At 36.3% G+C, this 25,292-nt stretch overlaps 2 protein-coding genes across 6 annotated transcripts in view; both read right to left on the bottom strand.

Moving 5' to 3' along the window:
- Positions 1-3,217: 3,217 nt before the first annotated feature.
- On the bottom strand, positions 3,218-10,450 carry LOC112555171 (thioredoxin reductase-like selenoprotein T1b). Its single transcript, XM_025223426.1, is given in 5 exon segments — positions 3,218-7,128; positions 7,333-7,463; positions 8,468-8,555; positions 8,940-9,177; positions 10,262-10,450. Coding segments are annotated over 4 exon segments (585 nt in total). The 5' UTR covers positions 10,423-10,450; the 3' UTR covers positions 3,218-7,128; positions 7,333-7,365.
- An 820-nt stretch (positions 10,451-11,270) lies between these two features.
- Positions 11,271-25,292, bottom strand: part of LOC112555839 (disks large homolog 2-like) — a 78,225-nt gene continuing 64,203 nt past the window's right edge. For 2 of the 5 annotated variants that reach the window (XM_025224371.1, XM_025224372.1), the window contains 7 exons: positions 21,615-21,647; positions 20,191-20,238; positions 19,518-19,619; positions 19,036-19,208; positions 18,287-18,396; positions 17,596-17,687; positions 11,271-17,276 (listed from right to left, as the gene is read on the bottom strand). In XM_025224371.1, the coding sequence (XP_025080156.1) occupies positions 17,170-17,276; positions 17,596-17,687; positions 18,287-18,396; positions 19,036-19,208; positions 19,518-19,619; positions 20,191-20,238; positions 21,615-21,647 (665 nt within the window). In that variant the 3' untranslated portion in view covers positions 11,271-17,169. Of the gene's footprint in view, positions 17,277-17,595; positions 17,688-18,286; positions 18,397-19,035; positions 19,209-19,517; positions 19,620-20,190; positions 20,239-21,614; positions 21,648-24,711; positions 24,715-25,292 lie in introns of all 5 variants that reach the window. The other 3 variants (XM_025224370.1, XM_025224373.1, XM_025224374.1) reach the window with 3 other exon arrangements.

Raw genomic sequence — 25,292 nt, 5'->3', positions numbered from 1 at the left:
GAACCAGATAAGACTGATCACTTGTGACTCTTCCTGGCCCACCAGGTTGACGACCGTCCCTGGTCCTTGTTTTGTGTAGGAAATTTGGAGCAATCCAAAATCCCTAGGTGTCTGGTCCCAAATTCCTGATTTTTTATGGCAGAAAAAGGAGTCTACATTCGCACAGCAGAATGAGAATTATATGGTAACTAATCTGATGGTCCTGCTATAACAGATCCTGTTCAGCCAAGCGTCTATTTGTCCGAGAATTTCGGTTAGGGGAAAGATTTTATTCACAACAACTGGATCCGACCGAAGAGACTATGTACGGGTGGAACACAACCTGTAATATTGAGGGAGGCATTTTCTTGTATTGCTTTTGTAAACTTGTTCACATGGTTGGGTTTGAAATGGACACCGGCAGAAATACGGTATTTCCCTTGTCGTATGACTCTCTCACACACTGACATATCATGGATGTACAGGTGTACAGGTGGATGTCTGTCTGCCAAGACCAACGCTTCACCTCTTGCGAATTTCTCCGCTGTTAGTCTCGGCTAGCCTACGCAATGAATGTGACTAAACCGGAAGCTTTGTAGTAGCATGCCTCGTTTTAGTAGTTAACTGGAAAAAAATCGTCTGCCAGCAATACAAGTTCGTAGACATACGCATGAGCGCGAGCATACAGACACACATAAGAGGGAGAGAGCGTATACTGTATTTGTCTTTGCACCGTGAAGAGTTATGTTGAACACCACGAACATTATACTCTCTGCAGAGATCGTAAAGGTATTATAATTGCAAAAGCAGAGAGAGAGAAGAAAAAAAAAACATACAGGAAGTTGTTTTCTCCCACTGACATTTCGCTCGCCGTTGCATACCGCAGTAGCTTACGGCACCACGTTGTTATCTCCTCCATCACCGCACGTGCTGCACGTCAGCTGATCTGACGACCTGTCTACGCGTCTGGCTGATGCGGCGCCATGATCACAGCTTTGTCACGTGACCGGTTGCTCACTAATGAGTTCACTCGCGTGCATCACTTATTTTTGACCTGCCCTTTAGTAGACGCCCTTACGTGTGGGGGCAGCCGACAGGTGTCTGGCACGGAGCCAAAGTCAGTGCAACGAACGGTCTTAACCTACCTTTAGTTGGTACAGGTGAGATGCTTGACCTACGTACCGTCCTTGACATGCAAAGACATCCATGTGAAGAAATTCCACAACAATAAACATAGTTTCGCGGTTACGCTGATATCCCGCTCGTCCCATGTATCAAAAGGTTGTAGCAGTCCTATAGTGAACAGGACAAACGCACCTGACAGCAAATGTCGGTCATGTCAGGTGAAAGACGAGGTTAACATCCGTTCTTGGCGATGACTCCAGCACTCAATCCGGAATAGTGGGCGTTTGTGCCACATCTGCACAGCTTGGACGAGTAGCTTACCTCAGCTGAAGATCGAGAGGGCAAATATCAAAAGAGCTCAGCAGTTCATCACCACTCCCATGAAAGATACTTAAAACTGTTTTTCATTTAATATTCCAAAATAACCTTTGCTATTCGATCTTGTTTTCTCTAAAATCTTCAAATATTCTCTCGAGTATGTGTATGGTCTCAGCTGCAGACAACCACCCTGCTACTGGAGCATTCTCTGGTTCAAAGCTTTCAAATCCGCCCCAACCCCAGAGATGCGAACTTCCTTCCACACCTCCTTAAACCCTCATCTTCCACACCTGATATTCCCTACAGAGCACCAACCCATTACAGAAGCTTTTTTCCTCCCAAAATCATGATCAACTTCGCAAGGATTGCATTCTGGCGGGCACACCACTAGTATTTCGCTCAGAGCTCACGAAAGATTAACGCAGGCCCGGCTGCTGGTGGTTGTTGATGAGCTGTGACTTTCAGCGTTAGCTGCTTTTTAACTGCCATCTGGAACAAAGCTGTATAGAGCAGCGAAACACTTGTACCCTTGTCCCTTTCCTAACTTATTGACAGCTCGGGAACGGGTACACGTTTCAAGCTCACCTTCCGCATCCGTATGTTTCAGTTGGAGTATCACAAATTGCCACGTCTGTTCCACGTAGTATGGATTGTTATTCTGCTGGAGTTTTTTTTTTTTGTCGTTCGCCTCTTTCACACTTGGAGACCAGCTCTTGATATGAAATCAGTGGTCTTCTGCAGAGACTCCACCGGCCTTCTGCTGGAGTAATAAAAATACTGAAAATAAGTATACTTCGGAGCAGCATACACCTATTAAACATAGCTCACCTAAAATCAGGGCATAATCGAAATGGTGGAATCGGTCAATCTGCATGAATGTTTTGTTGTTGTAGGTTTCAACAGCTGGTAGCCACTGATAAACATCGCCACACTGTGCCTTATCTTAATGATAAAAAAATACGTTTGCCTTTAATGTATTTTTGTTACTGATAACCATCTTCAATCTTGCATGCAATGATGAATGCATGCGATGCCGTGAAGATGCTATTCGTGGAGTGGGATAATGGAGAAAGCTGCTATCCTACTTAAGCCAGCAACTCAAGCAATGTTATCGGCCCTGTGAAAGGGTTAAATAATAAGCTGAATAATCCAGAAAAAACCAGCATAACCGAAATAAGATCTCAGCTTAGGGCACCCGATCAACACTGTATTGAGGACAAATGTTTTACATCACCGGTGTGATTGGCTAGTCAAAAGCGCAGGGGATGAGGAAGTGTGGGCAGTAGTCTCCTCAAATCAGGATGCCTTGATTCTCGTCACACCTGTTCCCCTGATAATGTCCAGACCTGTGAATGCATCTTGAAGAAGTGGATATTCAAGTACATTAGCTTGAGCTGTTACCACCAACCTTCTGACTACATGAACATTTAAACCCTTTGATCTGTTTCAAGTGAATTCTATTAGCACTTTTGCCCATCTGCTTCCACAACACTTTGCTGGACTGCTGACAAGGCAGCCTTTAAAGGGGAAGGGAAGAAACAAACTCACCTTTTCCCCTCCGCTAGTCCCTCTTCTACCCCCCACTCCCCAAACAAAAAATCCTTGTGTTGAGAAATGACAAAATGGACAGCCTATAAAAAAAAGTCATTATTACAAAGAACATATTTGCATGTCATTTACCTGCATTTCATAATACAATAATGTTATTTAGTGAATAAGCCTGCAACTGCTTTCAAAATCAAGCTTCATCTTAGCTCAATCAATGTATGCAATTCAGCAATTCAGATGACAACACTTTCTCATACTCCAAATATTTTATTTACTTGCATGTAACATCATATCATATACACACTGGTTCCACTCACTTTGGTGCTCTAACAGTCAGAACACAAGTACAAAAACCACAGACACAAATACCAAGAACATTTTTAGAAAGCCAGTTACCGGTTGAATACAATGGACTTGTACTCCCATTCCTACAACTAAATAATTCCGACCCTCTCACTGGACATGCATGAAACACTCATCTATGGTGTCCAAGGACAAACTCAAACCCAAACAAGTTTAGTTAAACAGGATAAGCAACAAAAACATTGTTTGAATACCTGTTTTTCCACTATTTGCAATACACACATGCTTTCCTTCACACAATGTCTCTACAAGTTTCTTTCACCTTCTACAAATTGGAAGTTAGTGGACACCCATAGGACAGAAAGAAAATGGCAAAGAAAACAAATATTTAACTTCACTCTGAGCTGTGTTTTGAGCAAATAAAAACTAGCACACACTGTATTTTTGCAGTCTTTCAACTCTTTACTTTCTTGCTGCTAACCCTGTGCATTACCAAGACTCAGAATTTCTAGTAAAAACAGTCAACCCTGAGCAGTACTCAGGCATATTGTTGAATTACCCCAAGCAATGCTCAGGGTTAAACTATTTTTACATAAAATTCCAAGCCTAAATAACACTCAAGGTCAGCCATTCTAACATAAAATTTGAAGTCAGAGTAATAATGCCTGGGGTTAACACCAAGGATGTTAAGATCCCCCAAATTGAAACAGCCTAGGAAGGCACTTTGTTCAAGTGCTAATGTTTTTCAAATCAATGAAACTATTTGCTATAAAAAGAATGTGATTAGTAATTACCGTCCAAAACTATGTAGCAACTGTAACAAATAGCAAGCAACCCTTTAACGCAAAAGAAAACAAAAACCTTAATGAGCTTCTTGCATGATAAATCCATAAGCATTACAGAGGTCTTGCAGTCTATTTTGAAGACAGCACTTGGAACAAATACTAAATAATGAGCAGTGTCCTTTTTCAACAGACTTGTTTCCTAAGGCCTACTTACTGCAGTAGATGTTTAAATACATTGTGCCTGGGTACTTACTGCATTATACTGCTCAAGCATCAACATCCAATGACAAAAACGTGTGTACATATATATAAATCTTCTGCTACAGTCAATAACCAAAGCTAGTATTAACCACAAAAAGAAAAAACAAAAAACAGTTTGCTTAAGACACAAGAAAAGTATGTGCAAAATCTGCTCTGTTTCTGCTGAAGTCACAAAATGAAACTACGACCTTGTTGAAAAAAATACTAAAACATAATATTTGCCAAAATGCCATTTGCACTGTTAGTGCTGTTTAATTTTACATTCCACTGGACCTAAGTATTCTTACTGTTTTACAAACTAAAGGTGCAACATCAGTGTGTGATCATATATTAGATATACTGGACTGGACCAGAATTATATTCCACAAAAGAGCCAACATTATCATTTAAGGACAGACAATACAGAAACCTAACCAATATGAGACATTTTAAAATAAGAATGAAGGTGGCCCATAGCTTTAAAATTTCTGAATTATTCACAAAATTTATTACTCTTCAGCAAATGTTTACATTTTTCTTCCAGCTATCTTGCAATCAAAATATGTATCTTCTGGATGGTAACAAATATCTGTTTAACACAAAAAGCAGATATAACCCTTTTTTCAAATTTAGCATGTAAAGAATTTGAAAAGCTTACAAGCTCATTTTATAATGACTGAACTTGTCTGCAGCCTTTCCAAAACTCTTCTAAAACACAATATTTGACCATGTTGATATATTCCATGGTTAAGACTGGAATCAAACCTGTCTTAAAAGTACAATAAGCAAGTACCCAAAATTACAAAAAAAAAACAAAAAAAACAAACCAAAAAACAAACCCCACACAGTGTTACATAACAAATGCTAATGAAACACTAACAAACCACAATGAAACTTGAGAAGTTGGGGTTGGGACTCTTTAGGTCCAAGAGAATCAAGCCAACACCGACTCCACTGCACAGTCCTTCAAAGTCATACAGGCACACTGCATGTCTCCATGTACTACCTAGATGGCAGGTCTACATGGCAAAGAATTATTGTACTGACTAGGGATGTGGCTCGGATGCTTAACTTTTTTTCTGAAGCATTCATTAACTGATCCGAGATTATGTACATAAAATCTGAAGAATCCCAACTTCATATATATGTGTGCCTGGAATGCTTCTAAAACAATTAAAAAAATATTTGGGAATAAGCCATGGTGCAGATAATATATACTCTCCATGGAATAAATTAAAGAAGGACTGCTCCTCTCTGGTAAAGGTAGGAAGCTCAAATGCCTTATTTCTTCATTACTGCACACTTTATCTAATCTCATGAAGAAACAAAGAAAACATGGAAATAGCTTGCAAACATAGGTCAAATATGAGAGGAGTTACTGTTATTATCTGTAGCAAGTCACTCAATGTTATTAGTATACATGAATGTGAGCCCTAAGTTTTATTTTTGCTCAGAAAAACAGAAATAGATGTCTGTCAACATACAGTATTACATTTGGGTACACAGTGGGTTAAGTTTTAAGATATCACGTAAAGTGAAAAACAGCACACCTTTTGTTCAACATTTACAAAGGCTTTTAATATGAGCACAACTCATGATTCATTATCAAAGGAAATCAAAAACTATAACTAGCATGGAGTCAGATTGATGCATGAAAAAATATTCGTGATCATATAAAACAACTTGTTATGGTTAACTGGTAACACAGTTTGTGTGTTAATAAATTGCTCACAATCAAAATGTCATCTACAGATTGTTTTGGAGGATCACTTCACAGACTGCACACACTTACGTTGAATTCAGAGCATAAGATTTTGGAATGCATTTTTAATACTTGTAAGTTATAGCTATTGTTCTAGAGATAACAGTTAAAACATTTTATCACACTCAATCCTAGTAACTGTGTATGTTGGCCACTATAGCTGATGTAAGTTGTGAGCTTAAGTCTTGTCCGCTGTTTCCAGACTATGTGGACTTTTTGATTTAAATATGTAAATTTCCATAGAAAGGGATCTTCACAACACAGACATCAAATGAGTTAACCAAGATATATTCTGTCTTCTGAAATATGTTGTATACTGTACGAAAGTATGGTTAAGATAGTGGATAGACAAAAGGATTTCACTTTGCAAGCACCAAACAAAAAAAAAAAAAAAAAGAAGCAAAAACACTTCTCCCACTAAAGATACTTGTAAATAGCAAATTCTTCAACACACCCTGTAGGTAGTTTGATAAGAATTCACATAATGCACTCAAGTTTAAAGTCTATAAATATTGCCCTGCAAATCACATCTTTTCTCCTGGTCCATATGAATTCAGATCAAACAACTTTTTAAAAATGAGCTGTCGGACCACTGAAAATGTATGTTTCCACCATCATAAAATAAGTATGTGTTAAAGACAAACAGGCAGGGGAACAGAATTTGATGGCCTAACAGTTACAGATCTAACATCAACATACATCTGCTTTAATGAAAGTTAAAATTCATTTAGTGGAAGAGAGCTTTCCAAAAAAAAAAAAAAACAAAACCAAACAAAACAAAAAGGAAGAGAGAATTATCTAAGACAGGGTAAGAGAGAGAGAGAGAAAAAAAAAAAGAAGGAGAACAGAAGTAAACAAGCAATGCTTCAATTAAATGCTGAATCTCTTGATGCTCAGTTGATGACAATCCGATGACGATCACTTGCTGAACGTCACGCATTCCAAGTACAGCCGCAAGAGGTAACTCAGACTGCTGCTGGCGAAAGACTCGCTTTGTGCAGCAGTCGTCATGAATGCACATGGCGCATGCTGGCCAACAAGTAAGGTATACAGACCATCACCCTGGGGCTAGAAATAAGCATAAACAATTATAAAAATGTAACAAACAAAATGTGAGCATATTACTTTTATTTTCAAACAAACAGCAAACTGATTAGACTGAAACATTCATTTTTCACTCATGGTACATATATCCCCCATTTTTATAAAATTCTCAATGGGAAAACAAGTGTTTAAGCTCTTTTGTAATCTGCCACATCAAGAAAAACTTACCAAATCAGATTCATCAACAATTAATCAGTTTTACTACTTGGGGCCTAAGCGCATCACATTCCCGACCATCTCAAACATTTCTTGTGGAGATGGTATTCTGCCAGATTCCAGTTTAGACCAGATAGGAACATCTGCAAAAAATAAAACTTGCAGAGTTATAGCATTTATAGGAAATAATAATAATAAATGCAAATTTGCTCAACTCCTATTTGCGCTTAAGCAAAATGAACTTGAAAACACAGCACAGACAGTTTGCAAAACAAAGAAAATACTAACAAGAATGCAAAAGAATGCAATAAGAATAGCAGTAATGCTTAGGTCATTTTCAGTGCACAAAGGAATGCGAATAGGACATGGAAAAAGAGTGAGTGACAATGGTCATCTTTGGTGGCAGGAATAGTTAAGAGACCGTCAGACAAAGATGTTCAGAGGAAAGAGTAAGCACCAGAAGAACTTAAACAGCACAGACAGTACAATTCTTTACTCTCTGGATTTTAGAAAGGTATGCAAGGCAGCCAGCAAGCAAGGAGTTGCAGTAATCAAGCCAAGAAAGAATAGGATAACAGATAAGCTTGAAACTGAAAGCTGATAAACAATTAGCAGGGCTTCTGCTTACGCAAAAAATTGCGTACAGTACGCATTAAAAGTTCGGAGGACCCCTTCAATTTTCGTCAATGGGGTCCCCTTCAAATTTGGGCGAAGAACAGGGACCCCTTAAAAATCTGAAGAAGGGGTCCCTGGGACCCCAAAGAATTTAGCCTTAGCAGAAGCCCTGAATTAGGTATGAAAGATATTTTAAGTCAGCACATTCATTTGGATCACTACCATTACACTTGTTTAACTCATTAAAAATTTGTCCAAAAAAATGTATTGACACCATGAGAATGTCGTGCTTAAATTTGGGAGTGAAACAATGTGAAAGAAAGGGTTTGACAGAAAACTTTTTATGCCAGTAGCTAAAAATAAATAAATAAAAATAAAGAGATCTTTATTACAGATTTTCAATAATTCATGCAGTCTAATTGCTACTATTGATTTCAAAGTATTTAAAACAGGTGGAGGTAAAAAAAAAATCAAAAGGACATGCAACAGAGCAAAGAATCATCGAGTAATTCTCATACAGATCAAATGTTACCATTAAAGGAAATTTCAAATGCGCCTGTGGAAATCATCTGCCCTTCAATAGCATTGCTGATGAAAAATACCATTAGGCAAGCATACATCTGGGGAAAAAAGTAAACAACAGTAGAAATACATTTTTTCCCATCTCAAAACACCTTTAAACATATTAATATATTTTACAATGGTAAGCATGTTCTGCTCTTTACTAAATCTATGAATATTTTGTTTTAGAAGAGCTATTTCTAAATTAAAAAAGGCATTTCTGGTTATCACTTTATTATACTAACCTATCATGATGATTTTAGTGTTGAATACCTATTCATTTTCTGTTTTATTTGCCTGCATTGCTCTGTACTAAGCAGCTAATATTCTGAATCACAAAAAATAATTCTTAAGTACAATATTTGTCTAAAGAAAACACATAATTATACTTATAGTTATATTTATAGTCACAAATGTACGGTCTTGTGCATACAAACACTTACCTTGTTTTCGGTAGCCCAAGTGTATACGCTTGGTGTTGCCACATTCAGGAAAGTAAAAGGGTTGTAACCACTAACTATGAGAGCAATAAGGACTAACTTTGCCACACTAAGCACTTGAGCCAGCATAGCTTTTGGAGCTGGTGGGGGATAGTTGTCTCCCTCTATCTTCAGCCCCGGGAACCTCTCATGGAGTGCTTGAGCATACTGCTCAAACACTTTGCGGTACCCTCAGGAGTAGCTGCACATATAAACATAATTCATTTATAAAATTATACGTAACAGAAATTCCTAGCACAACAATTATTTCCGCAGTTCTCAACCTGTGGGGTGCGCCCCTCAATGGGCTGACGTGCTGACAAGGAGGGTAGCGGGGAGCTAAGGCAGTAATTTTTTTAAAGTTTCTCATATCTCATACCAACATTAGTGAAATTAGCTTGCACTGTAAAATAAAATTATTAAATTAAGAGACAATTTTTTCACCCAGATGCGCAGACATTTTTTTTGTCTGGTGGGTGGGGGCTAGGGTGTCACAAGTAAAAGGTTGAGACACGTGACATTATTTTAACTTCTGGTCACTGAAGATAATTAGCCCTTATTATGCAGTTACTTAAGGCACAGTATTTATTATAAAATAAATAAAAATAATGGTCATTCCCTGATTGTTTGTATTATTGTAGTATGATGTTCTTCAAGCTAAATGACTACCTGATCAACATCTCGGCATATTATAATAATAGTTTTAAAAAAAAAAGTAAAAATACAAGCACACAATAAAATGATCTTCGAAAAATTTATGGCTCTTTTGGTAATATTTGACATTAATAGCTACTTGTTTCATCCATAGTCGGTTGGGGCGAAATGACATAATACCCTCTAACCACTCGGCTACTACCTTTCCCAGTCTTAGCTTTGCAATAACGCAAATGTTCATTCTAAAGAAAGACGAAAATCTTTTAAAATGTTGTTCTTATTACTTCTAATTGGCCACTTTGAAACGTTTTTACTTTCTTTGTTTTCTGCACGAAACTCTGATTTCAGTCTGTAATATGATGTAACGGATACCAAGGGTAAGGCAAATGCAAATACACTGATAGTGACTGCGTACGATGATACAACTTTACTAAAGTACAACCTTTATTTACACCCTTCCTGAATCCACCAGCGTTTGGAATCATGAAAAAAAAAGAGAAATAAGTATTACAAACGGAAACAACATTAAGTAAATATCCTCGATGGATACCCGAGCAGTCGTGAACTCGTGATAAGTGAGAACTTTAGTCAAGAGCTCCAACGGAAAGTGTAACACAGTCTCGTAAACTCACCAAAACAAAAATTTAAGAGTTGGTGCTGCAATCTGTGATAACTTCGGTGCTCTAACTGTTTTAGTTGGTGCTGATTCTTGTGAAAAACTAAGATCTTTCCATGTAAATAATAATACTCCTATGCACAGCGCCAAGAATGAAAGATGGCCTAAGTCCGCCATCTTAGAAATGTGCTCTAGAAGAATCACCGTCTGGTAATAAATAAAGCAAGACGTTGATTTTTTTAACCAAAACCCTTTACAAAATTTTTATATATTTTAGAAAGATTTCTTTCATTATTAATATATTTTAAACTAAATATAAAGCTTTAAAGTTTTTATAACAACCGCGTACAAAATGAAATGGGCGTGGTCTATGTTGACGTCGCATTTTCTCTCACAAGATGCTGGTGATCGGCTGATAGTATAAAATAAACAAGTGTAATGAAAAGAAAGACTTAGGTGTCATTCTTAAGACTTGATTGTCATTTGAAAATTGATAAAAAAAATAATAATGTGTCCAAAGGAGTGCAACAAGATTAATTACTTCCTAAATTATGATTCGACGATCCCGATGACGTTAGGCTTGCAGAACAAAAACTGTCTGGAACGATGAAAAGCGAAAGTAGTATACACGGACAGCTATGTGCCTCCGTTTTCTTTTGTCTTGAGGATCATTCCCACTCTTCCCATCCCAGTACTATATCAGCATTTGATTTTATAGACTTGCTGGATAATGGAGGGCGCTGTTCTTGCAATTGATCGTCAGATTTATTCCAATTTTTCTATTTTGCCCTTTTGTTAAAACACTAACAGTTTCTGTTACGAGGGTAAGACTACGTTTTCACAAAATTATGTTATAGTTCAATTAACATATAGATATTGCTGCACAATTGTAACTTCCCACACTTACTTGGTACAAAACACTAACAGTTTTCCCATTATATAACGGATTTGATTTTTCCTTTTATGTCACATACATCACATACGACCTTCTCTCAACCTCTGTCACAATACTGCTCAAAAGGCACTTGTTCATTCAAACAGTGGTTTATTTGGTATACCATTTGATACAACTTGCTACGGTCATCATCTTTCTTCTCTGTCATCATACAGCAAAAATATGCAAATGGTGTTTTGGTGAGTCAATACAATTAAACAAATGATCTGCCGCAGTCATTAATCAAAGCGGCTTTTTGACGCACTTAAGGCTGCTGAAAAAAATCCACAATATGAAGAGGCTGTCACAGATCTATCAACCAACACATTTTGTATATTTCAATAATAGACATGTTTAGACTTTCCTGATTATAACATACAATAAAGGAAAGGAGTTGGGGAAGTCAGGATGGACAAAGTATCAGACACGCAAGAGCAATACTCATACAAAACACAATGGCAGTGTAGTCTGGAAAGGTGGTGGTGATGGAGATGTGATTGTGACAGCAATACTTGTCATTGTGATCATCAGAGTAGATGCTAGTTCATAACCAAATAAAGATGCAAATACTGCATGTCTCCCAGCAGTTTTCTTCTTGTATTCTCAAGTCTCATACTTTTGCAGTTAGCAAAAATGATCTGGGAACATCTGTTGCATTTGGTTTGGTACTCATTTTAGATCCTCAAGTGAAAAGTGTTAATAACTGTGATATGGTCATCTAACAGTTGTGGATCTTCTTGTTTTAAAGTTTAGAAAAATTGCTAGTTTAAAATCCTCAAAAATAGAAAAGATACTGGTATATACATCTCAAAAGCCCACAACTGACCCATGGGTACTGACATGCAGAAGCACTTTCAAAAACTGGAAAAGAGTAATCGAGGAATGACAAGAACAATAATGCCAATGTGACAATGATTAAACCCTGATTCTGATCACTCCTTTCCTCTCTCTCACACAAACCATCACACAACCACCAAAGTAGTGCCCTACTGGGGAAAAAGAAATGTAAATGTGGAAAGCAGATTAGGAGAATGTTTTCCAAGTTCTGTGCACCACTCTTCTCTTGTAAAACTTGTCTCCCCTTTATGAGAATGCACTATTCAATTCTCTATTTGTATTGAAGGTTGAAAAGCTTAGGGCTATAAACACTGTTAGTATCTCTAATCACATGATAAAGGACAGATGAACGATGCGTAACTATGAAGATGATAAAAAAGAGAAAATAAAATGGTAATAATGGTGATAGACACAATTTAGTACAATAATATATTACTAACAATATTCACATCTTTCTGCACATGTGGTATGACAACGTTCACATTGCAAAGTTGAAGCATAGCAGCAGCAGTAGTAACTGGACAAAAGGGGGATTTTTTGTGTGTGTTCAAGATGCACAGCAAGCGTGCATTTTACTGTACAAACCTGCAGGAAAAGAAGCAAAAATTGTAGTTCTAATGACAGCAGAAGTCAAAAGACCAAAAGAAAGCTAGCCATGAAATACGAAAACTATTTTTGGACAAAATGACTTGACAGGATCTTCCTATAAGCAGGAGTCATGAACTGTGGTTTTTCTAAAAAGCATTTTCATTAGTCATACTACTTCATTGATGGTGATTATAATAGAATGGTTTTAACAGTGACAATACGACACTAATTCCAGTTTCAATCAGTCGTGTTCTGTTTCAACACTTACTTTTATTGTTTGTTAAAAAGGTCTTGCAAAAATATTTAACAGAAAAAAAGCCCCTTTCACTTGTTTACTGATCACTGGAGATAGTCTTCATAAAGTATAACTGTTCTACAGAAATAAAGTGGGAATTATTTTATAATGAATATGATTTTCATACAAAAAAATCTACAGAAATCACTGCATGTAAAGAAATAGTGAACCAAAAGATAAATTTTAAGGTGAAAATGATTAATAGTTAAAACAAATGCTTTTCAAGACTACTAAAAAGGTATTAACCTCAAACCAACCAAATGATGCGCAAATAGAATGACAGAAAGCAAAACATATAGTAGTAGACTGAACTGATGATAGCAGCTTTCATATAAATTTGACAGCTGCCATCATCTAAAACTACATCATTTAATTATAACCATCTGTTATGGAAATCCCAAAAGTTTGACTTATCTCACATTTGTTAAAAAAAATTACCATAATTTTGGGAAATGCTCAAAATTTCTAAAAGGCTTTTATTTACTCCAGTTTTTAAAGTTCTTTTTTGATCTCGATCAATGTGTGCTCATGTGAAAATCTTGTCTTCTTCCTAAACCCATAAAAGAATAAAAAGCAGCTAAAACAACTGTGGCTTGGATAATAAATATATTGGGTTTCCTATCCTTCACATTTTATTTATAAAGATATTTGAGTTAACCATCTATAACATATTAAATAAAATTTTTACCAATACACTGAACAAAACTATAGGAGGAATTTTTTTAGTATCCTAAAGACAGAATGATATTTCTGTAACATGTAACAGTATCATGCTTATAACTACACTGTCCTACAAAACTACAGCCTATAATACATTAAACAAAAATGACACAGGAGTAAATATAGGGCAAATTTTAAAAGTGTTTGAGCAAGCAAAACGTCAGTCACACCTGCACAGGGGATACATATCAAGAATGATGGGAAAAGGACATGCAATTATTTTTAGTATTTAAGTGTATTATACAAAACCACCCTGCTCCGAAGTAAAAAATTTGCCTGCATGGGTCTGGTTAACTTTGTACCTAGAAACTTCATTGGTGCGTATGGAGTACAAGAACACACTTTTACATTGCCGCGAGTTCCCAACACCTTAGTACAGTCATTTTTTAGGACATACCACTTTAACTTTAATCTCTACAAACATCCACCACAGCATTTCATAAACCAAGATTTATTTTTAATTTTGTTTATATCTTGGTACCATTCATTCACTTGTTGTTTACTTTCACAAAGGAAAAAAATCATATTGGGATTGGCAAGATTCATCAGTTTTAATGAACAAAATTTATGAAGAAAGGAAGTAAATTTAGAAGTCAACAGACCTGTATTTGTAACCCAAATTTCATGCTGAAATAAGATAAATATGCTGTCATAAAGTACTTCCACTTCTTTTCCATACTGCAAAAACTGGGGAATTGAAAAGTCGGTAACAGTATTACAAGTCTAAAAAGAATGTACAAAAACACTACAGGCATGTAATAATCAAAGTGAAAACCCTGCTTCAGTGACCTGGAGTGGATCTCAACACAACCAATGTCCAAAGCAACTCAAGTTGAGATGACATTCACACTGCCCTCATCTGAATGAGACAGCATCACATATACTGCTAACAACACAACCATTGTAAATTGCACACGCCATAACAATTATCTGTGTATCCATGCATTCTAATAGCGGGAAAAAACTCTGATCAGGTGCACTGATGGTTGTAGCGCACACCACTGTAAAATTTTGTCAAGGGTACACTGCTAATTTAAAAAAAGTTGTCAATGTTATTCTGTCCCTCCATCTTCCCCCACCCACAGCTAAAAAAAACAGTAAAATCCCTAAGAAGAGAGGGAACAGCTGAAATTGTGTCAATCCACAGCTACAAAGATTTTGGTTAGACTTAATGATATGACAATACCAAGCATATACATATAGAATTCGCTGCAATGTCGGTTTGAAAAAAATGAATGATTGTGCATATTTTGTGGTCATTTTTTTCTTTCTGGTGGCTCTTGCTTGCACTTCCTGACAAAATATGTACTCAGAGGAATTTATGTAGGTTTGAACATGCATGAGCACACACAAATATGCACATATAGACATGGATGCACAGTGTCTGAATTGGTTGTTGCTTGATATTTGCCTGCAGGGGGAATGCATATGTATGAGTTGTGGGAATGCACATGTAATAAGTTTTAAGATGATACTATGAGACATGAAGAATGTATCAACAGGCATGTCAGGATACAAGAGGATGCATGCCAAAAGGAAAATGAAAATGAAAACATAACATTCAGAGAACATCACAAAGTACACATTTTCAAGTGAGCAGGGTTTATGAAAGAGACCAGGATGACACAGACAAGCCTGTAAATCAATATGTGCACGAAAACCTGGTATGGTTTAATGGTGGAAGCAAAAACTGAGCCATTCATATGGATGTGGGTTTCTTGAGTGGGGAGGGGATTTCTTTTCAGGAAATGGTGGATAATTGGACAAGAGTAAACAGAACTTTTATCATCACACAAGGACTATAGATAGGCCACATAGTGGTTAGAAAAGATTGAAAAAAGAAAATTAGCAAAAGCCACAACTGTCATCAAACATCCACAAGCAAGAATTATGGACATGTATTCTGAAAAGTTTTTAACTTGCTGCAACTGCAAAATGTCTCCTATAACTGTAATCTTTTGTTCATTGTAAATTCCATTTGGTTTGGTATTCAATTTATACAATGAATCCTCCAATTTGTGGGGAAAAACCCAGAATGAAGACGCAAATATGCAATATTGCTCAGAAAGAGTTTTTGTTAGTACAAGGAAAAGTAAAAAAAAAAAAAAAAAGGACAGAAAACAGATCACCGTGTCAAAATGCTTCCTTTCAGGGAAAGTTTTCATATTCAAATGCCAATGTCTCCAACACACAAGCACTCTCACTTGGGTACACACATCTTGTGCTACAAGTTCTTTTTGGTGCTCTTGTGTCAAGATACCGTAAAAATGATACTGTCAAGCACAAGAACTAACATTATGCAAGTCTAACAGTTATCACAATCAGATCACTAACAAGGACAACACTGATCCATGCAAGACGAAACACCTGCATCTGGCAGCAATAGATTCTAGCTGGAAAGAAAATAATACAAAGAACAAAATCCCTCCCAATTACTTGGAAAACTTCAAATTCTTTGTATTTGTTAAAAACAAAACCCCAAACCCTTAGCTTCTAGGCTTGGTTGCATGCTTTAAAAAAATACTTTGAAAAACATTTTTAGTTTTTTTTTAATAAACTCACAATGCCTGTTCTTGATAACATTTATGAAGACTTTTATGTGTGCGATTCTAGCACACATGCAACTGATCCATGGAACCTCAAAATACTTGAGACAGAATATTACATAGCGTGTTCATGGTCTGTGTTTCAATACAGGTGTAAGATGCAAATGATCTATAGAATAGCTCATTCAATGCTGGTGTATCAACGCCATTGAGCCATGAGGATGTTTGCATTTGTGCATACTGTAAGGGGTAGCTAAGCGCAAGGGCATAATTTGTTCTCCATCTCGTTTTGTTTCTGGTTATCTCTGGCGTTTTAAAATCCCTCTTTATACCATTCAAAACCAACAGGACAAGGAACCCAAGTACGTTAGTGAACATCCAAAACCATTGTCATGAACAAGATATTTCAAACATTTTTTTCCATATTCCAACAATATATTTCAACGGGTTTAGGATCAGGGGGAAAAACCCAAACAAACCCCACAAGACCATCCAAATAACATCAAAACTTTTTTTTTAATATCTACACATTTTTTGTTTGTTGGGAAACATGTACAGGAATGCACATATTTGCATGTGTTACCTGTAGGTATCGGCCAGAAGAGGATGTGAAAGGTATGTTTCCTTTCCCCCTTGGTGACCCAGTAAAGGGTATACAATTCAAAATAAAGAATTTTATAAAATTCTGCATGGTGAAAACTCCCACTTCCCTTCTGTTTAAAAATTTATCTAGCTATTAAGCAAACTATTTTGTCATTTCTAGCCAACACAAGATCAACATGTTTTGAATCGATCTGTCCATTGACCACACTTGTGGCTACTCACTGCAAGCATTCCTTCCTATCACGTAATGCTGCCAGGCATATCATGCACACTATTCACATCCAAGTGTATGTGCTTCTATCATGATACAATGAGAGTCAGTGTGTAACCTGTACACCCTCCCATTACAGGCTTTGTCTAATGTCATGATGGTGGGTATGTGAACTCTTCTGAAGGGTCATTCACAGTTTCTCCTTGGCTGGCACCCAGATTGTTGGCCCAGACTGGTCACGGATGACCTCCTTTACCTTTGCATAGATCTCATCAGCTGTGTCACCTTGAACAACAGCTGGAAAAAAAAAATGGTGGGAAAAGATCATACTATATATGCTGCAAAAAAATGTTCATAAAACAATCCTTACAAGTAACACAAAACAAAAACAAAAGCTGAGAAAAAAAACTGCTGCCTCTAATTTAGGAAACTTCTAAACAATGGTATCATGCATCTCCACTCACTTCCAATAAAATCATTACAAGTGTTCAATTTTCTGAACAGCACAAGATATAGCTTACAGCAGAAAGAAATAAGCACAATCCTCACTCTCAAGCTGCTGTTTCTCTTACAAGTTTATTAGGTAAACAAATGTAAACATTATTGGGCAGCTGACCTGTAAAGTATTCACCAAACTCTGCCTCCAGCTTTAATGCCCTCTCATATGTCTTTCTTGCTTGTTCTTCTGTAATCCTTTTGTTCATCTCCCTGAAATAAAAATATGCAGAGAGGCCAAGGGCATTAAAACCAGAAGAAGAACGTGCAGTCCTCCAGAAAAAAACTTCATGAAAAGTATTTTCACCAACCCCACAAAAAATATAAATTGCAAAAATCTTGTGCAATAGTTGCAGTTCTCTGACACCACTGTTTCCAGACTTGTTCCCATGTTTTGAAATAAGACTGCTATAATGCTGGCACTGTTCTATTAGTCCAAGCAATTTGCAAATGACCATTGCTTCTCTGTCATCTTAAGACTTTGATGTGTGACAAACTGTCATTATCAGATCAGAAAATTCAGCATGTTTTAATTTCACTGTTTCTTTCTCTGTCAGGTGGTACAAAATATGTATAAGTGTGATAATAACACAATTCCACGGCAATTAAGCTTTCTTTTTAATAAAATAAACATCCCCTCTGCCAAAATGTTCATTTAGAAGTGCACCAAGGTTGAATATACTAAAAAACTTCTAATATACACATTTATATCATTTTTGATAGCATTCCTAATATATATATTATGAACAAAAACACTGACTCTTACATGACAGACATTTAGTTATGAAAATGGTAGTGTGAAAAACACTTACATGATGGAGTCTGGTGATTTAGGCTTGATGAAAATGGCAATAGGGTAGAGGCCTGCCACCTGTAACCTCTTGATGGCATTTCCACTGACATCCAGTATGCAGTGTTTGCCCTAAAACATCAAAATAACTGCCAGATCAAATGATACAAATCATGAATATAATTTGCATTTAAAAAAATCCACTTAAAGAACAATGCAAGTGAAATGACAAGTTGGGCTTAAATGACAGATATAGATGTTCTGAATTGTCTTCACAACTTACATTTACTTACAATCATATTTAAAGACCAGTTCTCAGAAATTGTCACATTTCCTATTCTTTTACAGAGGACAACCACCACCTAACCATAATTGGTGACCTAAAAGCATTCTGTTAAACCAGTCTTTTAAAAGTGTGCCTTGCTCTTCCCTTTTGGGCTTAGTTCCGAAATTGTATGGCACAATCCTTAGACCTGTGGCTTGCAGTTTTTATCACCATTTAACTTCACATAGTACAAAAGGTGGGATGGAATGAAATGTGTGAATGTTTCTGGCATATATATCAGGTATACATATAGGCAGTGAAATTTACATCTGTAAAGCTGTTCGTGTCAAATTCATCCATGGGGTGGAGGCCTTGTGTGTTCTTGTGCTATTAAACTGTGAACAGGTCGTTAAAGAGGTGATAAATTTTAGCTTTTTTTCTAAATAAAACAACGATTCCTAAAATTGAATCTCACTGAAGACAAAGATGCTGTTGCACTGTCATACCTGTTCTGCAACCTCTTTGACAGATGCAACACTGGTGCCATAAAGATTGTCATTGTAGACGCCTGCCTCAATAAACAAATGGTTCTGGATATCCCTTTCCATCTGTTCACGAGAAGCAACGAAATGATAATCACGACCTGGCTCTTCATTTGGTCGCCGCTCTCTTGTAGTATCTGCACAATGAAATCATGGCTCTTAAGAATGACAGGAATATGGAGACAACTTATAACATAAGAAAGATAAGCCAGTTTGTGATATCACTATTCTCTAAGATATAATGGAAAAGTATCCACAGATGCTATTCAAGAGTAAGTTCAACTCTATCACAGACAGCTGTTAAAAATATGTGTCCCTGTCCGATTAAAGCATCAGGTAATAATAATAATAATAACAACACCCCCACAGAGAATAGAAGGTACAGAGAAAGAATAGGATCAGGAAAGTTGCAAGACACAAGCCAAAAATATCCTGAAGTATCTTACGAGGAATGCAGCTGCCAAATTTGTCTGGAAATTCTGAGATGAGATCATCATTTATCCTGTCTTTCAGAGGCCCCAGAATGATCACTGGTCTTGTGTACTTTACTGGGAACAAAATAAGTACATAATAAAGGCAGTTCTTTATAAAGAAACCAGTTATTGACAAGAAAATAATTATCTTCTCTTTTAATACTAATTAGCAAGCATGTACCTCTCTATACAACTACTATACACACGCTGTAGCAGTAATAAAGCTCAGATTGTGGAAGACATGTTCACAATGGTCAAGGGGGGGGGGGGAAGGAGGAGGAGAAACTGTGCACTAATGACACACTTCTTCTTTCAGAATTACTCCTATCATCCACACAATACTTGTCTGTCTTCAACCCCTCCTTCCCACAACCCACTTTTCCCCCATCTAGTGGCTACTTCCCACCTCATCTTCCTCTGCTGATTCAAGAAACTCTCGGTTCTTGCTATCCAATTCCTCCTTGCATTTTCTTTATTGCCATTTATTAGTCATCAGTACTGTTGTTTATCCTTCTTTTGTATGTTGTCCATATCAAGTGCTAAGAGTATGCTCCTTTATGAGCATGAGTATGCACTATATAAATCACAGGTTTATTATTATTAAGGGTGGGTAGAGGAAGAGGAGGCCGAGGAAAAGAAAACTTACACTCTTGCTGTACAACTGCCTCATAAGAAAGAATTGGCTCATCACCTCCTGTTTTAAAAAAATCAAAACTTAGAACTATTATTTCATATCTAATCTCCCAAAATATAAACTTTAAAAAGTATTTAAAATATTTTTATAATAATAATCCATGAACCATGACTAGAATATTCCAGATAACAATGGTTCATATCTTTGACTTCTCATGATATTTGTAAAATATGTGTACAAGTCATATTCAACAGTAACATTTGTGTAAAAACTGCATAACACAGCCCAAGTTTTAAACTAAACACTTGGTACGTTAAGATGGTAGGAGGTAGTTTTAATGCAAGTCACTATGCAAAGCTTCTTTCTACTCTTCTTAATCTCCACAAAATCAATCTGCTTTTAATATAAGGACATAACTATAATGACTTCAGAAATCAATATGTCAAAATTAGCTTGTTTCCAAGATTTCAGATCTTCCTGATAGACCCAGACTTTGCAGATTCAGACTAATGGCTACAAAACTACACATCATATGTCAGACCTTTGGGTTTCCTGATAGCAAACAAAACCTGGTGTTCCTATCAGCATATTCCATTTGTAGAAACAACAAACCAACACAAATGTGACATGACCAAGCCACTGCTGCTAATAATCTTTCAAGAACAAGCAATGGGGCACAAAACTTTTTAACCCGACAAAACATGTAACATTTTCTGAGAAAGTTGAAATAATGAGAGAAAATGTTATTTAAAGAAAACCCTATAGGTGAAAGTAATAAAAGTACAGTACTTCTGGATTATGGCTGGGAGACAGGATTGTACAAGAAATGATGAAGAAATGCAAAATGATATCTCTGGATTGAGATGGAGGGGGAGGGGGATTGCTGAGAATAAATTAATAATTGAACAGGAAACTGATTTTCTACAGGCAAGCTGGAATGCTAAGTGCTTTATACTAGCGCAGATTTCAACTTGTATGTGCATTTAAAACAGAAGAAAGGGAGGGAAAAACAACTAAAACGCTTTTGTCATTTTTTTATGTACCAAACTCTGACAACACCTTTGGCATCTTGTGAACATGCTATAGTTACACAATACTTCTGACATGCACTAGAAGATGACAGAAGCAGAGAATAGGTCCAACTGTGGTCTTTTTGAACGAGGTATATGAAGCTTGAGGTATATATGTTAATAATGCACTGCTGAGAAGCAACAGTTTCAAATTCTGACAAGGCCGTTAAGACCAAAAGAGTCTCATTCAAACTGTAGTACCTGGCAAGAAAATAGAGTCAAATTTCACTTTCCACACACTTAATCTGGCTACACCACAATATTTCAGATGTCCAACTTAATAAAGAAAATTTGAGACTATTACATGATGGCAAAATGTAAAAACAATAGGAAAAAATTGACTAAGTGTAAAAAGAAGTTACTTACGATAGTTAGACTCATTATCGCTGGATGGGTTGCCTGTTGGAGGGAACACATGCAGAAACACATACTTAAATGAAAACCAACTAGAAGAATAAATCACAGGCAGCATGGGAGGAAACTCCTCCAAAAAAGCATACAGCACACTTAAAGAACAACAAACAAGGGAAAGAGGGAGAAAGACAGGATTAGCAGATAAAGAAACAGCTTATGTGAGGGAGATGTTTCTGGCTTCTTAGTTATTAACATTTGTTTTCTCACATATACATATAATTTTACAGATCAAAATGTTCAACAAAGAAATCAATGGGCTTCTAGTTAATCTGTTTGAATGAGACTTTTTCAAGCCTTACACTGAAAACCCACGTATGAGAGACCAGCCACAACCATGCAAAGGAAAACACAATACACATCAAAGGCCTCAAAAGACCTTGGCAATTTTAAGAGCAAAACAATTTTTAAGTCTTCTAAGGCCCAACACCACTGTCTAAACTTCAGAAAAACAAAGTTTATTTGCTATTATATATGGGTTTAAGGCATCTGTACAATGTACAGCACCTGACATTTTACTTGTAAGAAACTTAAAACTCAAAGAAAAGCCTACGCTACAAACATGCTGTGTATATGATGATACATACAGAAGGAGTTCAAGGAGGAGAAACAGCTATATTTCCACTCTTCCTGTATTCAGGTTCAGTGTGTGCGTGGGCACACAAAAAAAGTGTGAAGTAGAAATTCTCTAAACCCCTTTCTTCCCTCTTCCCTACATTATGACCCCAGTCCACTAAGTAGGATTATGGGTTTTCCCCATTATCTAATTCTTCGTCAGTTTTATTGTTATTTTGCTTGCATTGTAGTAGAATCTTTGTTGAAAATGATACAGCGCCACATTCCAGCCCTTTGATAAAAAAAAAAAAAAAAAAAAAACAGACAAAAAAACCAAAACAAAACAAAAACCACACAATAAATAAATGAATGAAATTCCAGGGTTGTTCTTAAGTTGAATATCTTTGTTTTGTTCATCATGCTTTGATATTCATTGTTAGCTGCTGTTGTTTAAAGAGCGGATGCAAATTATTTGACAAAACAACAAAATTACATATGTAATCAGTTAAAAACTTTCTGACTGGTGGGGAGGAATTGATGTTTTACGTGGAGCCAGTAACTAAAGCTGTATCACAGCAAGGCAGCAGCCTTGTAAATAGATGCCACATGCAGAGAAAAAACAGTGTGCCTGAGATGAGATCTGAACCCAGGAAAGCTACCCCTCACTGTACTGGTGATAGGCACTAACCGTTGTGCCACCGGACTGCCAAAATAAAACATTCCGACAGGAGCGATTATTTGTTGGGTACGGTGAAAGTCTGTAGATTCAATGCAAGCAAGGTTTTAACTGCAGCTTCTTTCAATTTACTTTTTCATTCATATACTTGCTCTAAATTTCTTGGGCTCCAGCATCAAACAATAGTTTGTTTAAAAGCTACTGGCATTAATTTCATAAACCCCTTATTCTTCATGTTGGCCTTGCATCCCCACTATGATTTCAAGATTATCAAATCAAGAGTTAGCAGACTATCACCTTCTAGGCAGCACAACTCTTTCATTTTCCTTCAGATTAAACTATCATATAAGCCTGCTTATAAAAAACATCTTTAATGTGTGAAGACCATATTAACAACACACCTGAAGCATTAAGTGTTACTAGCAGTTACATGTTAGTAGCAGTTGCTGTATATTGTTGATCTGAAGCACATTAGTTATTATTTGTGAATTATTAAGCACAGCAATGTATTTATATTATCGCCATAAAATGCAAACAGCTACTTCTTTTATGTGTTTATGTTCACATAAGTCAACATAAGCTAAAGAAGTGAAAGGGTTACAATGACAATAATGGTGAAATAAACAGAAATAGTGGTGAGTAGGATTATATTTGAGATAACATAGATAACTTTTATTGTTAAATAATGTTAAAATAAGAGCCATGATCATAAAACACAAAGACAGTTCATGATGTGAATCTCTAGTGAGTTCATGCACATCGGAGCACTTCAAGTGGCAGATGTGCAAGGGAAACAATCTGAAGACAGTAAACAAGCGATGCAACAGTTTCCTGTATTTTCCTTCTTTTTTTAAATCTTGGAAGCATATAATCTTTTTGGAATACAATTTTTTCTTTTCTTTTGAAATGAAGTACTCACCAAGCTTCACTTTTAGTAAGGAACATGAAAAAGAGACATTCTCAGACAAACATGCCTGGAATTAGTGCAGGAAACCCCACTACAGTGTTTACCAGTTATCAAGATTTCTCAAATACTGTTGCCATCATTTGCACAACCAACACTGTGAGCTAAGCCTGGGGGTGAAAACTTCTGTAAGTAAAGGTCATGATCTATCTTTGTGTTCTATGATTTTTAGTAAGAGTTGCTGAGAAAATTGGAAAGATTCTGCAAACCAAAAATCTGAGCAAACATCAGTAGCTAACTTCTATAAGGGCACGCATGCTTTCTAATGAAAGCCAGAAAAGAACATTATATGTATACCAGACAGTGAACAAAGGAAGATGCAAAAGGTGAGCGGGCAGGGAAGGGGAAGAGAGAAGAGAAGAATAATGAATGATAGAAAAATATCTAAAAGAATGTCTTCAAGTCCCTATAATAATTATTATATGGCATAAATCTGGCAACATATGGCAAGTAAGGCAAGTATATATGCATATTCATATTTGCAAGTAAGGCAATCGATATGAAACCATTTGAAAAAAAAAAAAAGCAGTGCTACAATGGGCTGATGAGAAATATTGAAAAATGCCAATAAATCTAATTATTTAAAGTGTTTAAGTAGCTGTGTGTTTGCATTTTGGAAAATAATCTCAGAAGGTACTGAAGTGCAATGACCCTTCCTCCTTTTCCCTTTTAAAAAACCTCCTAGAAGGGTAAATTGCAGAGAAACAAGCTGTATACTTGACAACACTGCTAAATTAGCCAGAGAAACATTCATTGTTTAGGAGACAAACATATACTCTGCTGTAATTAGTACAAGCCAAGCACAATGCATGCATGCCTTGCAAATCTATGGCAAAACAAGAAGAGAGTGAATTTACCTTCTGAAAGTGCAGAAGATGGAAAGAGATTCAAATTTAATGATTAGCTTTTTTTATATCCTAAATATGTTCTAATTTAGTTCACAAATTCTAAAATACCTGTCCTGTAAACATTTCACTAGTACAATTACAACTAGCTTTTGAGGTATGTTTTCAGCTTTCACATCCATCCTTTCCAACAAAGGAAGATGTTTTCCAAAGAACATTCTTAACTGAATATGAAGGTCACTTCCTTTCCCAATCTTGACCATTTTAAACTCAGCTCTCTACTGTTTCAAGTCCTACACTGCTATGACAGTATGAGGCTTACAACATTTGCACACCATTTTTTGCTATTTTGAGAAAAGCCTTCCAAAGGCATTAGAATTGCTCCATTTGCAACTCCATAAACTGATGTTCTGACAAAATCTCACTCTTTTAGAGATGAATGGAAATAGCAATAATGTACAAGAATGTATTATTCAATTTTTCATGTCCTAAAAAAAGTTTCTGACAATTCTCAAAATCTTGTGGGGAAACTACAATTTATGTTAATTTATATAAAAAGTTAATGCAGCATATTACTCTTTTTGGAAAAAAAG

The sequence above is a fragment of the Pomacea canaliculata genome, linkage group LG14 (assembly GCF_003073045.1).
Source record: "Pomacea canaliculata isolate SZHN2017 linkage group LG14, ASM307304v1, whole genome shotgun sequence".
In the NCBI taxonomy this organism is placed as follows: Eukaryota; Metazoa; Mollusca; class Gastropoda; order Architaenioglossa; family Ampullariidae; genus Pomacea; species Pomacea canaliculata.
This window is presented reverse-complemented; position numbering and strand designations above follow the sequence as displayed.